The sequence below is a fragment of the Bactrocera oleae genome, chromosome 6 (genome assembly GCF_042242935.1).
Source record: "Bactrocera oleae isolate idBacOlea1 chromosome 6, idBacOlea1, whole genome shotgun sequence".
In the NCBI taxonomy this organism is placed as follows: Eukaryota; Metazoa; Arthropoda; class Insecta; order Diptera; family Tephritidae; genus Bactrocera; species Bactrocera oleae.
The window spans coordinates 46,267,108-46,283,545 of NC_091540.1; the positions used below are offsets into that span (position 1 = coordinate 46,267,108).

The window sequence follows — 16,438 nt, forward strand, 5'->3', positions numbered from 1 at the left end:
ATTTTAGTATAATTATCACAGACGGAAAGTAGAATATAGTAATAAAACTAAGTGAATCTATGACCTTTAAAATAAGTTAATATAATATCAAATTTGATTGTAATCCATTCAGCATTTCGTCAAACAATGAAGATGAACATTTTCGCTACATTTCTTAATATAAAGTTTTGCCAACACCTGAAGGTATTTCCCCGGCTCTGATCCTTGCATGTTGCAAGAGTATGAAATGTTCGACTACACTCGCATAATAGTCGTTTCTTACTTGTTCAAATATACATTTCAAAAAAGCCATCAAAGATATCTACATTAGGGCGGAGCGAAATTTTTTTTTTATATTTTTGCTTAGCCTGGGGGTAAAATCTGTAGATTATATTTAAAAAAGAAATTTTTTGGACAAAAAAAAATTTTTTTTACATCTAGAGACGGCGCACTCAGTTTTAAAGTAAATTTCGAGTAACAATTTTTTTTGGACAAGAAAAATATATTTTTGATTTAAGCTCTTTATATTTATATAAAAATTACCGAATGTGACGGTTTTTGACTAAAATTTATTTTAACGCTTAAGGAAAGCATGTTGTCGTTTAAGACTTTTTTTTAAACTCCAATAATGACCACAAACATTTTTTTAAGTCTCCACAGCTTCTAGAACACTTATCAAAATTTTTTTACGAAATAAAAATTTTAACTTGAAAATTTACTTTAAAACTGAGTGCCGCCTCTAGATGTTAAAAAAAAAATTTTTTTTGTCCAAAAATTTTTTTTTTTTATAATCTACAGATTTTACCCCCAGGCTAAGCCAAAAATTTTTTTTTTTTTATCGCTCCACCCTAATATACATATATATATACTTATATATACATAGGTAACAGTTTTAAAAATTTAATAATAAATCGCAATTTTTTACTATATTTCTTCATAATCGCCACAGAATCATTTGAAATTCAATTGAGGTACTAACTCGATTCAGGTTTTTAAACATGTTCGCTTTACATGGTTTAACCTTTAACTTCCAATAGTGTTTTTATATTCGAACAAGCACACATTGTTCGCGTGCTAATTCCTACTTATGCAGGCATTATAACAGCATTTCGCAAACAACCGTTAATACCTGCGTTTATAAATACCTCCAATACATAACCTGGAAATGAGTTTAATATGTAATTTTTAATTACATTCACAATTGATTGATTTAAGTCAATACAATTGCAAGGGATCAGAGCATATAGTATATAAATAAAAATATATATATGTACATATGTATAAAAGTATTATATACGAATATATAGATGTACGTATATATTTGTGCACAACTGTTTAAATCAATGAAAAAATAACACTGTTTTTTATTTATGTGTATTTTTTGCGATATTGACTGACTGCGGTTATATCCGTTTATTATTAAAAATGATTTTTAAACTTGTTATTTAATATTTTTACAGTGACAAGCTCATTTATACACGTACAATACTACGAGTATGTGGTGCAAATACATACATGAGCTGGCAAAACTTAAATAGGATGGCTTTTATAGCAATTTTCTCTTAAGTGTATCATATAACGTATTAGTATTAATTCGAATTTCTTTCGAATCAAATCGTAGTAACTGTTATGTAAAAAAAACTTATATTCATTTTCTTTTATATACTGTTCATGTTCTTTTATGTAATAGCTTAATTATAGCCAACATTTATTGACTATATTTAAAATGAAATGTATATTAATTTCGATTAAAAAAAATTTTGTAAAGCAAATATGTCAATAGTAAACAAATTATATTCGAAAAAAATATAATAATCCCCAATTCAAATAAAGCGCTTTACTATTTCAATAATTATAACTTTTTTTACAAAATAATTTTTTGAATATTGGTACAACAAGCAGTAGTTTTTTTGTTAAAGTCCCAAAGTCAACATCAGAATATATCCAAACAATTTTATTGTTCTATAAGTCTACAACTTACTGAATTGAACCACCCTAAGTGAAGTATATTTGAAAATAGTTCCCGTCGAACTAAAATGTACAAAAATTATTAACAAGGAATTTAATTAAATCATATTAAAATTATTATTTTAATTCACGACGCTTTGTACTGATAATAGTGATAAGTTTAAATCAAAAAAGATAGAAAAATAAATTTATACAAACAAGGAAGTTCTGAGTTTGGCTATAACCATACATTTTTTACTCTTGCAGCTTGCAACAAGCAACACCTGCCCTTCAGGTGTTGGTAATACTGTATATTAAAAATGCTTCGAAAGAATTAAACATCCATTATTCGTTGAAATCGTGAATAAATTACAATCCAATTTGGTATATTCTTGACTTATGTTAGAGGCCATAAACTTAGACTTATATATTGTAATTGAGTGCTAAACCACATAATTTTTTAAAAAGAAAAGGTATCCATTTATTTCACTAAAATATCACACGTTTTGACCAATCTAAACGATAACAAGACAAGTGGATAGACAGAAATCATTTTATGGGGTATATTGGCGATAGAGAAAGTTACGGGCTGATTGCATTAATTTTGACATTGTTAAGGTATAATCGAGAACATAAAACTTGTTATAATAACAAAAATCATTATAAGTAGTATATGTAAGTTGAGGGTAGTATTAACCAGAAAATAAAATGCTTCCAGGGTTTCATTAAGGTCCCTCCCATACCCTCACCATATGGAGTAAAGTCAGCCGGATGCTTGAAAAACCTGTTCAAATAGCTTCGAGACTAGTGGTAGTATTGACCCGATTCAACCATTTTTTGACATACAAAAATACTATTATCAGAAGAGGATCCTCTCTTAATTTCAATTATAATGCTCACACATTGACCGATATTTTCAGTTAAAAGTTAACTATAGATTTTGGGGTCCACATTTTCGATATCTAAGGCTTCAACAGTTTTGGTTCGATTTGGGCAATTTTTAGTTATAAGGTGGCATACTTGAAAGACATTATTCGTACAAAGTTGTACGCTGCTGCATACATTAGTGCTAGATTTGCATACTGAAAACTGAAGGAATCAGATGTAATCTAAAATGGTGTTATATAGGAAGTAGGCGTGATTATAATCCGATTACGCCCATTTTCATACTATAATATAGAGATGTCATTTGGTTGAAATCGGTCGAGCAGATCCCGAGATATGTTATTTTCATAAAAAGTGGTGGTCGACGGATTGGTGGACCGGATTTCAACTCGTCTCAACATACTGATCACTTATATATATATTTTTCACCCTGTATTTATCTCGATTCGTTTTAAGTTATAGAAACAACCGTTAGATGAACAAAGCTATTACACTCTTTAGCAACATGTTGCAAGAATTAAATCTTAATCTAAAAATAAAATAAAGAAGGCTGGAGAATACGCTGAACGATAATAAAGATATTATTTTGTTTCCCTCAAATTTTTACTAAACTGTTTCTCTATTTAGAACAAAACCATTCCTTGAAGAATAACTAGATAATATCTTAAGCTAATACCATCTGATTAAATTTGTCTCGGACTGTTCGTCATGGTATCAGATAGCAGGGGACTTATACATCACTTATGATTTGACTTAACATATTTTGGTTAACGTTTTAGGTATAAAGCATGTCAGAGCTAGACTCATACCAAAAGATCTTAATTTTTTTGCAAGAAACGACGTCGAGTGACATATAACATCGAAAACTGTGCAACAATCTAGCGAATGACGCTCCCAAAAATTTGCCGAAAGTGCTTTGAAAATTGGATTAACCGTTGGCATGCTTGTATTGGAACTCATGAACTCATTTTGAAGGCGGTCATAAAGATTTATATTAAAATACGTGAAAATGTAATTTTTTATTTTTCAATCGGGGTCAAATTTGATCACATGGTATAGCATTGCTCTGACCGTGGTTGGAACCATATGAGTTAGGCACAACTTGTTATCATTAAGACTTTTGTAAAATTGGATTGCTGTAAAATAAAAATCTGCTACGATCGGATGACATCTTCTGTTTTAACTCAAACAAGCTAGCAAAGCACTCCCGTTCAATATTTCAAGCATATAATTTGTTACGAATACATTCTGGCATTTTTAACAAAATATTTCTGTATAAAATAGATAAATTTCATTCCTGCAAGCGCCACTCATCACCACCAGCTAAGTTAACCGTAAAGTATATGGTAATAAGCTCTTGTAATCTTATATAAGAATACACTCCACTATAAATATGCTGCAGAGCAGTGAATATCATCAATTTAATTTGTCGTCTTCCAACATATTTTTCTAGCGACAAAAATGCAACGTTCATATATACCGACTAGTCCTGCAGCGATCGCATTACGACATTTCTCAACAGCGACGGAGACAAACAGCCCTAGATGTCATGCAATGTGCAACAAACACACAAAATAACTAAGCCAAAGCAAAGTCAGTGAAATAAGAAGAAGAAGAAGCAACTGTGTGCCAGTTGCCTCCCCGCAGCGAGTGAACTTCATTAAATAGAAAAATTTTCACTCATTGTTCATATACCCACTTCTAGAATGAGGTAACTGCCTGTGAGTGCATGTGTGTGTGTGTGTTGTCGCATTCTTGCGAAATAATAAACTACATCAACAAATTGACTGCACTCACTTCAATACTGCTATATTACTTTATTATTATGATAAGTGTGTATATACCTATAAACATATATAAGTAATGTATGTATGTGCATTGCAACTCACCTCCTGCCAATGAATCGTCGCTTCTGTGTAGCGCAGACTTGTGTAGATGTGCATGCACGACAACACGATGCCGCCAATGAGGGCTTCACGCAGACGCAGCGGCAACATTGTGTATGTCATGTAGATGAAGACAACACAACAGGAACTACCATTGTATGACTTGCTGCAAAACAGAGGGAGAAATGTAAGTAAACACATTCACCCATACTTGTACATACCATAAATATAAAGAAATAAGTGAGATAAATCGAGACTCCTGGGGTAAAGCGCAAGAAGTAATAATTTAATGAGGTATGCTTGTATATGTGTGGAGGAGTGTGTGTGAGTTTATACTTTACAGAGTGAGCATATGCAAGAGCACACATACTCTGATACATGTAATACGAGTATATATAGCCAACAAGCAGCGCATGTTGCGTATACGCCACAGGTGCCTGTGCGTTTGTTATTCGCTTTGGAAATACAATGTGCTTAAGAACGAATTTTTAATAAAAAAAAAAATGTAAACCAAATTTTTTTCGTGCGAGGGATTCTATTTGTTCGTGTTTTTGCTTTGGAACACGAAATCACAGCTATTAATTAGACAAAGCATAAATGTATTATGAAATGCCTAAAATGTAAGTGCAAATAAAATCCGCTAATTAATGTCAACAACATTAATACCCCTCACTAATAGACAAGTTTGCGATAAAAACAATTTTTTCGGAGATTGTAGCACTGCCTTTAAAAGTAATCTATCCCAAATTTCGGTAAAATATCTGATCAAATAAAAAAGTTTTCTATACAAGGACGTGATTTTGACAGTTCAGTTTTGTATGGCAGCTGTATGCTATAGTGGATGGATATCGGCGGCTGAACAGCTTCTTAGGAAGAAAAATTTCCAAAAAACTGAGGAACTATTTCGCCAGTATAACGACTGAAAGACAGAAAGCATGGCTAAGTGGACACAATTCGTGACGCCGATCATTTTTATGTGTATACATATATGCATATATATTGTAGGGCCTGCGACACTTGTTGTGACAAACTTAATATACCCTGTTCACGGTATAATTATAATAAAGCAGATACAAGTGTTCAACATCCATTACTCTTTTTGCAAATGAAAAAGGCAAGCTATGGCATAATATAAATATTTAAAATTGTTTATGTAATAAATTAATTATATTGGAATTTATAAATATTTTTTTCAAATATAAATAATTAATAAGATTTTATGTTTTTTCCTGGAGGCTATTAGCAACACATTACTGTTTTCTAAAAAAAAAATTAAGTAATTTGGTATACTCGTAGAAATGAGGTATTTTAGTAGAGAATTTAAGTTTTTTGCCTCCATTTTTTTATTAATAATTTAATTAAAGTAATTATTTAATTAAAGTAAAATTCAACATCGAAACTCAATCAAATAAGATATTAGTTTTAAAATACGCAAATTCAGCGCACTTAACTGAAATGCATCTAACTTCGTAATATATTTGCATATTGCACCAATTATACACGTATTCTAATGAAGCATTGCATAAATATATGAAATAGCATAGCTGAATTGCAAAGCGCTGCTGCCTATTAACTTTCAATGTGCGTTATAGTTTAAAGTTCTGTAGACAAGCTGCCAAAACTACTAGCAGTGAAGCATATTAAATGCAACCAAGCGCAGTCAGGAGCTTATTATGCGCACAAACTCTGCCCACACTTGATTCGTAGCGAGTACAAAAGTGCTCAGAAGGTGAACACGAATGCACTATTTTTAGCAGCCAAACAAGTCCAACTTATACATAAATCCATACAAATATACATATGCATCCACGATCGACACACATAATGGAAGCATTGTTTACGACAAAGCAATCGATGTTCAATACTCAATATACTCACCTTGGCAACGTCGCATAGCCCACGGCGATTTCGATGCCAACAAATGTGCCTACAATTACGTAAGACACCAGCACCAGGAAGATCTCATTCATTGCCGGTTTCGAGAGTATGCACAATAGTGCTGCAACAGATAGCAAATAGAAATTAAATTGAATTAATTAAATAAATAATATTGTACAATAATATTTTCCATATGATTTAATTGAGTTCACTTGAATTAAGTTAAGGGTTCCGCATGTTGCAAAATGGAAATTAAATTAATTAAATGGCTTCTGGACGGGGATGTGTCGAATTTTCATCGATTTGTACAAATTTTATTAACTTGTATTACATTCAAAACTTTGTGCGGTAATCTTTTACTAATACCGCCCGATTTTTAAATGTGAAAGTAGACGCAATAATTTCCTAATACCGGTTAGTTTATGTAGTGGCTAACCACTAGTACTACTCCAAATACAATATTACTTACTTCAATCAATCTTAAATACAGAAAAGCGTCGGTTATTTTGAGTTCTTTTAAGTTTCTTCGAATATTTTTGAGCCTTTTCGAGTCCTTTCTAGCTCTGATATATATTCAAAATTTCGTAGGATGAGCAACATAAATATAATACGTTCTAATTAACTTAGTATTTATGCTGTGCTACCATGTGATCAAATTTGACTTGGACTGATTCATTTAAATGACGCTAGCAAACCGAACAGATAAAATAAAAACTGGTACACACTTTTAAAATTGGATTGAGAATTGGCAGGATTGAATTGGCTCCGGAGCCTATTTTGAAGGCGATAATAACATTTGCATTAAAATACGATAAAATGTAACATCTTTGCTAATCCGAGTAAAATATGATATCATGGCAATTCTTATTGAGTTTATAGATCGTAAAAAGTATAGTAAATTAATACTCAACCGAAGTCAATCACTTTAAAAATTCAGGGAAGGAGTCAGCCATGTGTGCTTCGGTCGTAATTAAATACCTCACGGTTAAAAGAAACTAAGGTCTACATTTATATTTGCATTTTCTCCTAGAAAAATAATGAACATTTAACTGGCATCAAATAAAAACGAGCAGTAAGTAACAGTAAACCACGCTTTGTGCTAAAAGCAAAAGCTGACATTTTAGAAATTCGCTGCCAACTGATTTGTGACCCTCACAGCCTTCATTGCCACTCTAACCCAACGAGCTAACCACTTTTCACTTCTTACTGGCGATACGCTTATTGATCCTTCGACATATGTACTACAATACTATGTACTCACATGCATAGACCAGCACACAAATTGTCATCACCACAAGAAAGACCAGTACACGTTCATCAATTGCTGACAGCGCTTCGAGCAGCAGACGCAAGTCGGGGTAAGCGCCGTTTCCGGACGCAGCTGTGATTTCTTCCACATCACCGGGCATTGCCAACGGCTCGACTTGCTGCTGTTGCTCTAATGAAGCTTTCGTAGCCAACAGATTTGCCATACGCTTGCCACCGCCATCATTTTCTGGTATAGACCCATCTGCTGTCGCTGTCGCCGCCACAATTGTGTTGGTTGCATTGTACAGCGTGTGCTCATTTATGGTGTCGTGGTGCCCGGTCGTCATCGTCGTTGTCACATTTCCATTGCTGCGCACGTTATAGTCCACTTCATCAACTGTACGTGCCATATGTTGTTTGTAATTGTTGTTGTTATTATTGTTTATATAAATCTTTTCATTATTTTTTCCAGTGTCAAGTGAATCCTCACCAATATTTGTTGTGACTTCCGCTGTCGCTTCACTTATACTAGGTCCTGCTGCCAATTGTTGGTCGTATTTCATGGGCACAGCTAATCGGCTCGTATATCTAGTATATTCGGGCATTGATGGATCCTGTTTCCGCGCAAAACTTCGCACATTCCATGGCATTCGCAGAGCGCTGTCATGATTTCGTTTGCGTCGCATAATTCGCACTCGCCTCCTTTTCGGTCGTCGAGGTTCCAACTCCACACTTGCCGCTGCCTTATGCTCTGCTTGCAGGTTGTTGTCGTAATGTGATGATTTCAATCTGTATTGATCGAGGTTGGAAAGAAAGAGCACCAAGCACGTAAATCAGATTTATATATCATTGTATGTAGGCATGTATGTGTGTATGTAAGGGCATATAAATGAATTACTGCATCATTTGTCATAACATAATAAATAAAATTAATTTCATACATTTATATGGTATACCATGGCATATTTGTTGCAAGAAAAATGCTGAGGAGTATGTTTTACAGAGCAATTACCAATAGCATTGAGTTTACACCTATGGATTTAGATATCACAATGGACCGGCTTTCTCAGATCTCCAAGTTGAAACCGTTTTTGTACCTTTCAACCGAACGTATGCGAACAAAAATCAAGATTATGGAATTTTTGAGAAGCTTGAATGTTTAAAAAACGTCTAAAATAGCTGTTTCTAGGCAATGTTAACGGAACTTCAGTGAGTCATCCATAACCGAAATTTACAAAATCATTACAGTCAGACTTATATAACACAGAACCAAACGCCATAGGAATGAGAATGTTGGGCCAGCATGATTGTTGGTTAATGGTTCTGATATATTACAATAAACTCGGTCATACTATAGAAAATAAAGTTAAGTGAGTGCCGAATAAAATATTAGCTGATTTTCAAATTGTATGACACATCTCTCTCTCTCTCTACCATCCTCATAACTTATTGAAATCATATGTTGATGTTATTAGATCTGATCTCTACTGCGATCGGTGATATTCAGAACAGGATTGAAAGCATGAAAAGAGTACTGCTCAGCTTTCAATTAGAGATTGATACCAAAATAAAATGTCGAACAAATATTGAATATAAGGAAAGATCATAACTTGTTCAAAAGAATAATATGCTAGAACTGGAGATTGGCTTGGAGGGCTCACTAAATAACTTCCATATGAATCATATGAAACCATTCGTTTCTCTGATGCAGTTGGGACGACACTTCCATAAACAATTCTTTTTTGGAAACTTTAAAGTAAGTAAAAGGATGGAGGCACTAATGTTCAGGCGTAGTTTTCCTTTAGACGGAATACATTAAAAGACGCTTTGAGGGAGAATTGACACTGCCTCAATCCACTCCGAATGAATCAATTTCATCAATGTTATAAGCTGTGGCAATCATGTTCAATTAAGACACCTTGATAAATAAATGAACAAAAGTACACAAACATTAGCTGTATTTATTTTTATTTTGAAATTTTAATGAGCTTATGAGCCAGAAAATTGTATTCTATTGAAAATCAAAGCCAAACTAATACCAAATTGAAACTAAATATATGAAGAAAAAATATAATTTTCTATTATCTTTTTTACCCATGCCAGTATTACACAAGCACGTGCCTACAACTATACAAGTACAAGAGACATATCCGTTGTTAGTGGTAACTAATAAGACACAACTCCAAACATGTCGACAAAATACAAAAATATTTGTATCAATTCTCCAATGAACTCTACAACTAGAATTTCCTTACAGATATGAACTAGTTCGAAAAAGACTAGACTATAACTTCATATTATTATTTAATATAGTTAAGGACACAGAAAAATATGAAATAAAATTTATTGTTGTGAATATTTGCTCAAATCATTAAGAAGTCATAATCAAACCATAGATATAGAATCTGAGCAAATAGCCAATGAGTACACTGCCCTACAAAACAAGTATTTTTTCTTTTGCTACCCAAAACTACTACAAATAATATTCCAAAACATGGAGAGCGTCCTGAAGGCATTAATAAATAATTCAGCTTTGTGAAATGATGCCAGATACACAGAAAGCCAAATGTGAAAGCCTAAAAAAGTCTGACACTGAATGTGCTCACTGGCTATTGTAGGAGTTGCTGGAGTTGATGGAGAAAGTGTGCAAAAATAGAAAGCTTGTGATATGTCAGAAAGTTAATTCTCACAAGAAATTATGACCAGTTTAGTTCGCCAACTGACATGCACAACAACAGCAAATACAAATACATGTCTGCCCTTTCTGACCGGCTTAAGATATTAAAGCAAGCCTTTTTGTAACGTTTTGTTGGTTATTTGTATTTATAACATAATGTTAAAGCAAATATACTTGTATGCTGTTTGGACGCTGAGCCTATGCATGTGTTTGATATAGTTGCCTGGGCCATGCACGTAAGCGTCGCACTTCATCTGAATTTTGGCATTTTTAGTGATAACATAAAGGCTTTGACATAATTTTCTGCCTATGGGAGTTGGCTTGCTTTGAAACAGGTTCATTGCCTTTTCATCGATTGGCTAGTCTCAAGTTAAGATATTAAAGGCAAATTACAACTATTATGTGCTTTGTTCTTGCTTGGTTACATTTTATACTCCTTGATGATTAAGCTGAGTAAACTAGTCTCTTTGGGTTGATCAAAATAATCTCACTTTAATATTCAGCTTAGCATAGCTTCCTATACCATTATTTTAAATGCAGAAAAAGTTATATATTTATTCAGCTTTTTGATTTAACCAATTCCATTGAAAATACATTTAACTTTCATTGCCTTATGGTGTTTATATGTCAATAGCGATTTGTAACCCCAACGTAAGGTCATATTTTATACGCATTCTAATTTTTTTTCCTTTTATTCACAGTTATTCAAGTCAAAGTAAATTGAATTATTGTCTGTTCCGTTTTTCATTTTTCACAACATTTCCTATTTGATGCGCCATCATTGCATTTATTCATGTTTTTCACTTTAATTCTTTTTAACGGCCTTAATGTCAACCTTTTCTGGAAGTTGCTTTGCCGCCTAATATTTATTGACGTCTCTGCGGCATTTAGAAACTTATCGCAAAAATTTATGCGCGGGCTCCCACGCTTGATGCTAACTTTTGTTGTTGGTGTAAGAAAGAGAATAGAAAAATAGATTTTTCATATCGCGAAACTCATAAATTTGCTTTAAAAGTCAAATTGTACGCGTAGAAACCCCAATATTTTTGCTTCTCTTTGCAATAAATGGTTAAGCTCATGAAATTCTATATAAAGCAGTGTATTGGTATTTTGAGTGAAATATTTAAAAAGATGTGATGTATTATTTCGTCAGAATCGTTTTGGTCGGCCTAATGGTCTCAGCGCAATCGGTTGTTGCGGTAGTGGGAATTTTTCTATATAGAGCTATATAGAGAGAGTATCTATGTATTTTTATAAGTAGAATTGGAGTTAATAGTTCATGGACTGTTAAGTCAGTGTTTGGTCATAAATCCCATCGTATAGCTCAAAACCGGGAAGTATTTTTGTAAAATTTCAAATAAGAAAACCAAGTTGTAGTTGCTCGTGTTGGTGGTACCTACATCGTACCGCGACCGAACGAGAATTTGGTTAGAAATTTCAAAATTCACTCACTACCACTACGCAGAATAGGCAATGGTTAATCTCCTAGAGTGTTGCTGACAAAAAAAAATTCTCCTACAACCTAGTAGGTATCTGCAGTCGGCTTGAATCTAGTTGATTCCTTCATTATTCGTTAAATCACCACTGCAGCTCACTGAAAAGGGGAGAAGAAACTCGTCCAAGCATACAAATGGGTTGAAAGCACAAATAATATTGTATATACCATAAACAAAGACGAATTCCCAAAAATCTCAGAAATGTTATAAAATAATTGATCCAAATCAAATTCTTTGAAAGAACACTATAAGAAACCAAGCTGACTTAACTTCAAGTACTCCTGAAGTCTCTGAATTGTAACGCCGTATATACTGATAACTCCCTCTTGACAGCTAAAGAGCTAAAGCTACTGAATAATAAGGTTCAATAAATCCTTACAGTGTAAGCTCACTGCATTATACAAGCCAGATAAATCACTTGCTTTGGTTCGTTTTAACAAATTCAAATTAGAAAACTATAAGCAACAATAGTTTCCATTATGCAATCTATAAATGAGTACTCACCTGGAACGCTTGAAGCGATGCAACTTCGGCCAAGGGCTGTGCTGATGGTATTTACGCTTAAGGCGCTTAAAAGCCGCTGGCGCTTGCAGCCACCACTTCGAGCTGCTTCGTCGGTCGATTGCATAAGCAACGCGTTCGCTGAGAGGCAAGGGTGCGATGAAAATTTGCGGATCACGCCAGTCTTGCGCCGCATAGGGTAGGTAAGTTGATGATTTCGTGGTTATAGGCGGTGCAATGGTGGTGGCTGGGCGTAACGACGGCAATGTAACCGATGATAATGTTGGTGGCAATGTTGGAGTTTGCTTGAATGCCGCACTTGCCACAAATTGTTGTGCGCTAATTTCCACCGTCGTGCCTAAGTCGTCAGCAACATCACCAACAATTACATGCCCGAACAGCGGCAGCGTTGAGGACCCGCTCAGCGTAGTGGCAGTCGGGGCCAACTGTCGGCTTAAGAGTTGCGCCTGGTGATTGCCCATTTCCGTTAATGTTAAAATTGAGGTTGCCACCGTTGCGCTGCCATTACTCGCGCCGATAACAACACCACCAACGCCACCGCCACCAGCAACAGTGTGGCTGCCATCATCGTCGCTCATGCTGTTAGCCGCATTATTGCGCGTGTCGTTCGTTGTGGCGAAAATTGTTCCCGTCGTGCTGCGACGCAGCTGCAGTGTGGTAAAGGCGATTTGCGCACTCGACAAAGCCACAATCAACGCCAGCAGCAACGCCAGAATGTGTGTCGTGTTGCTCTGATTCATGCGCAGAAAGTAGCGCTGATAAAGCATTTCCACCTGCAATGAAAGCAAAGTGCACGATGCGGTGAGCTCCATCGGTACATACATACAAAATACGTAAAGTGGAAAAGTTTGAAGCAGAAAAAATGTGTTGCGGAATTAGTAACACGAAAAACATTTCTGGCGGCAGCCCCTCACCCGTCTCTTAAGCCACTGACTGCCAATTGCGTTAAACTTTCGCAATGAAGTTAGACGCTTTTGAAAATATTTACTCTACGGGCTACTTGCAAACTACATAATAGAATAGACAGCTTTGTAGATAAACTATCTGGGAAATTATGTGAAGCGAGGCATAAGTAATTGAATAGCGAAAGGGCTGGCAAAATATTGGAGGGAAGTGAGGCGAAGAAACTTTACGTACCAGTGCAAAAGCCTTTGAAAATAGTAAACACTGAAAAAAATCACAGAAGGACGAAACCCATTGCAAAAGAAAGATGAAATAACAAAAACGGTAGGAAAACTAATTTATGGGCGATCTGACGTCGGGTAGAGGACGGGAGAATTTTCCAATGAAAATTAGCGTACATTTTCGAAAATGATGTGAAAAAAATAACTATTTTATAAAACAAAAAAATGCAATGTGCTTGGAAGATAAAAAGGTAAGACAAATTTCTTTAAAAAAATATTGGACTAAAATAAATCATGAAAAACTTGGTTATTTGAAATTTTCACATACATATTGAGATTATGTGAAAAGGTAAATACAAAAGTTATAGAAAGAAACCGTTTTTATCTCTTAAAACTTCAAACACTCCCTTCCTTTACTCTTCCCAACCTCTGATCGTCCTTAAATTATTTTTCCCTTATTTTTTTTTATTTTACAGGACAAACCTTTTCAAGTACGCTGCAAACAAATTTAGATTCATAAATGATTGCGCTACTAAAATTCACTCATTTCGACACATGTACACTTAGAAAACATTTTTAGCAGTTATGAACAGCTTTGCTCTACACTCAGCCCACAATCTCTACCCTACAATAATCAAATGACAGAAGTAGCTTCGGCTTCTATAATATAATCGAGCGCTCGTTAACGCCCACTTCAGTTGCCCTTAGGCTACTGCTATGTATTCGTGCTAATTTCAGTAACACCATTAATATATGTTTATATGCGTTAAATAGTGCCCGAAAGTCCCACTGGAAAACACATACACATTTGCGGTCGCAAAGGTAAACATGTTGCGGTGCAGGCCTATTATCCTTTCACGGAGCACGTGCTGTGAACACATTAACGAAATGTAATTACATTGGCGAAAGCATAAGCTCAGTGCGGAAATTGGTTTTGCAAAATATTGCCGACGTTAATATATACTTGTATGCAGTATTTGTATTTACATTTGAGCTTGTGTATGTGTGAAAATAGTTGTCAGCCCAAGCTATGCAAATGAGAGTATACCTACTGTACTGAACTCTTGGCTTTATAATTTCTTTTGGGTAGCAGAATTTCTACATTTCTGATAATTTTTCTAAAATTTTTAAGTAACTTTTCATAAATATTTTCTTTTCATATTCCTTCAAAATGCATTTAAGAAACCTTTAACTTTAATATTCTAGTTTGTCGGATCTCCTTCAGACAACAACAATTTATTAACGCTCAATTGCCAACTGCCAATTTGCATGCACATTACCGGCGGCACTTCAACCGTTCCCCCCCGGCCGCGCGGCGTTTCAATTTCGCTCCGTGCGATTTGTTTTACATATTTTTTATGCTAAATAGTCTCGGTTGTGCATGGTAAATAGTTGATTGGTTGGACGAGCAAGCGCGTACCCTATATGCAAACACACGTGCACCGCACACATATGTACATACATGTGTTTGTAAATACGTACCTGTAGATTTTTAAATTGATGTGTTGTACAAAGGCGTAGGATAACACGATTCAAACGAAACCAAAATGAAATCGTCGGACTTAGGCCGCCCACGCCGCCACCGGTGCCATTTGCATTGCTGCCCACCTCCATGTTGCGTCCATCCATCGATTCAGAATCTGTTGAGCGAGAAAGAAGTGGCAACTATACAGACAAGCAAAATAACTAGCAAACATTAGTGGATATAGATATATGTGTGTATGTGTTAACTAAATCTATATTCAGAGCACAAGTACGCCTGTTCGATTATGTATGAGTTGCTATATGTATGGTATATGTTCTTGTACAAACTCTAATGTAAATACGAGTTAACGGTATACTTCAAATTTTCTACTTTCGCGTGTAATTGCATATTTGTATGTTTATATATACGAGAACGCGTATAATTTTAGCCACGAAAGCAATTTGGATCAAATCCAATACGGTTATATGCTTTAGCGACTTCATTTGAAAATCCTAAATGAGATTGAGTTCAACTGTGTTTGGCCATTTCCCTATAGAAAGACTTAGCAATTTTCTCAATGCTTGCAATGAGCTGTGAACGCTTTCGTAATTACGAAGAAACCACACCTAATTTGAAAAATTCTAGTAAAGACAATACAATATATGAAAATCGTAAACAACCAACTTTGAACTAGTTCATGTCAAAGTTTCTTTGAGGATTATTTATTCACTAGCTTTTGCCCGCGGCTTCGCTCGCATCGAATCCATCAAATAAATAACTGATATCATTATAGTAGATATGGATCCATATAAAGAATATATTTTATTGCTTGGCTTGGATTACTAAATGCAATGAATTTTCAAATTTTAAAATATACTTTATTGAATCAATACAACAAAGATATATTTCATTATAACGAAATTACATAATTTAGAAATGGAACAAAATAAGAGTAACTAATAATATTTGTGTTATTTCTCTGATTTACGTTTTTTATACATTTATGTTTTCTTTCATTTTTAATTTTTTCGACAAACAATCATTTCTGCCAAACTTTTTTTTTCAATTTCAAAATTTTCAAATTTATTTTCCAAACATATATAATCTTCCAAAATAATTTTTTTAATAATCCGTAAAAAATTTATAAATTTTGTAATTAAAAGTAGTATCCTATGTTCATTCTGACACCTCTAAGAGTATATGTACGAAATTTCATGATGATCTGTTAAGTGGGTTTTGCGTGAAAGCTTAACAAACAAACGGACTTTCGCATTTATAATATTAGTATAGATTCTTTAATAATTGTTATTCAAAATACTTAAGTAATAACT

The 16,438-nt window shown here is 34.4% G+C and overlaps 1 protein-coding gene across 1 annotated transcript in view; it reads right to left on the reverse strand.

The window, feature by feature from the left end:
- LOC106620232 (uncharacterized) overlaps window positions 1-16,438 on the reverse strand; it is a 100,227-nt gene that overhangs the window by 48,666 nt on the left and 35,123 nt on the right. The window contains exons 5-9 of the mRNA XM_036372201.2: window positions 15,125-15,282; window positions 12,501-13,291; window positions 7,837-8,612; window positions 6,576-6,696; window positions 4,701-4,863 (exon numbers count right to left, since the gene is read on the reverse strand). Of these exons, the coding sequence (XP_036228094.2) occupies window positions 4,701-4,863; window positions 6,576-6,696; window positions 7,837-8,612; window positions 12,501-13,291; window positions 15,125-15,282 (2,009 nt within the window). The remainder of the gene's footprint in view (window positions 1-4,700; window positions 4,864-6,575; window positions 6,697-7,836; window positions 8,613-12,500; window positions 13,292-15,124; window positions 15,283-16,438) is intronic.